Below are 1,367 nucleotides of genomic sequence, written 5' to 3' on the forward strand. Positions count from 1 at the left end.
GAGCGTTTTTTTGGTTTTTACTGTATCTTTGATTGCTGTAAATTCTGTTTCGGTTGTTAAGATGCCAAAGGTTTTATTATCGTAGTGTTCGTCTGGTATGGTTGCCGCGTACAGCGCCTTCACAGCTGTCGGTACTTCTGCATCTGCCTGCACGGTATTGAAGTCCGCCGCTTCGATGGTGCCGGTTGCCGCTTGATATGCTCCACAAACAGCTTCGTACTCCTTTGCATTTTCTCGTGCCGAATGTACCACTGAAGTCAAAGCTGCTAGTGCGGTTAGTATATTTGCTATTAGTGACCGCATTACCTATGAGTTGGTAAATTGATGGTTTTATTTTTTTGAATTGCGTAAATTTTCGTCCAATTATAGTGGCTTGTGAGTAAGTTTGGATGTCACAGAAACCTTGTCGCTTTGTGGCGTTCTTTAAGACTTTAAAGCTAAAAATTTAATTTTAATTAGAAATTACCGCGGCAGGTGAAGTTTTGTAACCAAACATCTTTGAAGTACCTTCGAAAACACATTTTATAACTCTCAAACAAATACCCTTCTTTAAAAGCGTAAATACAATTTTTTTCATACGTGAAATTAATTTTTTTCCAACCTCTCGTGCAAGTTTAAATCTTTCTCAACTCTATCGTACTAAATTTCCTCCCTTTTAAACACGCGTGAAAACTAAGATTTTTTACAATTTCCTCACTTTCTCCTCTCATGCAATAGTGTACCATGGAAAAAATAAATGGCGCCTTTCAAATTTCATCACTATGCTGAATAGAAAAGAGTCTTTCCTCATAGTCTAATCCAATCAATTCCCTTCCCAAAACGAATCTGCCTCCAATAGCATCTTCCTGAATAGAACTCCATATTAGCAAAGGTTTGTAGATACTCTGTTCCTAACATTATTCGTTGCTCCCTTTAAACAACTCTCCAAATACATATTCAAACATTTTGAATGCTCAAACCCTTGCAATTAAACAGCCACCACTAAGTAAGAGCGCTCCATTAGGAGGTGATTTCAGTAACTGCGGTAGGTTCTTATCCTCTTCTTTTCTGTAACCTACATTAAAAAACAAAAAACACATTTCCACATGCTCTTCGTGTTCTGAATTCATAATTAAATCCAACTGTGGTTCATAACATTCAGCTGTCGACATAAATATAATAGGGAAATTTTTTTCTCTATGACGACATACACTTCACTAAATTTCTCTTCATATTCCGCACTATTTTGTATAAAATATTCTACAGCATTCAAATACTTATCATTGTCTGATATTATAACATCATATCTATTCAAATTAATTACAACATCCTCATCACTTGCATTGTGTTTTTCAGAAAATTCCATAACCCATCTAGGCATTTTAACA

At 35.8% G+C, this 1,367-nt stretch overlaps 2 pseudogenes across 2 annotated transcripts in view; both read right to left on the reverse strand.

Annotated features, from left to right (window-relative positions):
• Nucleotides 1-303, reverse strand: part of TEOVI_000656000:pseudogene — a 1,413-nt pseudogene extending 1,110 nt beyond the window's left edge. The window contains exon 1 of the mRNA in view: nucleotides 1-303. This exon is cut by the window's left edge and continues 12 nt beyond it. Within this exon, the coding sequence occupies nucleotides 1-303 (303 nt within the window).
• Nucleotides 304-518: 215 nt separating this feature from the next.
• On the reverse strand, nucleotides 519-1,231 carry TEOVI_000656100:pseudogene (annotated as a pseudogene). Its single transcript is given in 4 exon segments — nucleotides 519-686; nucleotides 689-730; nucleotides 732-1,160; nucleotides 1,163-1,231. Coding segments are annotated over 4 exon segments (708 nt in total).
• Nucleotides 1,232-1,367: the final 136 nt, after the last annotated feature.

The sequence above is a fragment of the Trypanosoma equiperdum genome (genome assembly GCF_001457755.1).
Source record: "Trypanosoma equiperdum strain OVI genome assembly, contig: ctg_1934, whole genome shotgun sequence".
Taxonomy (NCBI): Eukaryota; Euglenozoa; class Kinetoplastea; order Trypanosomatida; family Trypanosomatidae; genus Trypanosoma; species Trypanosoma equiperdum.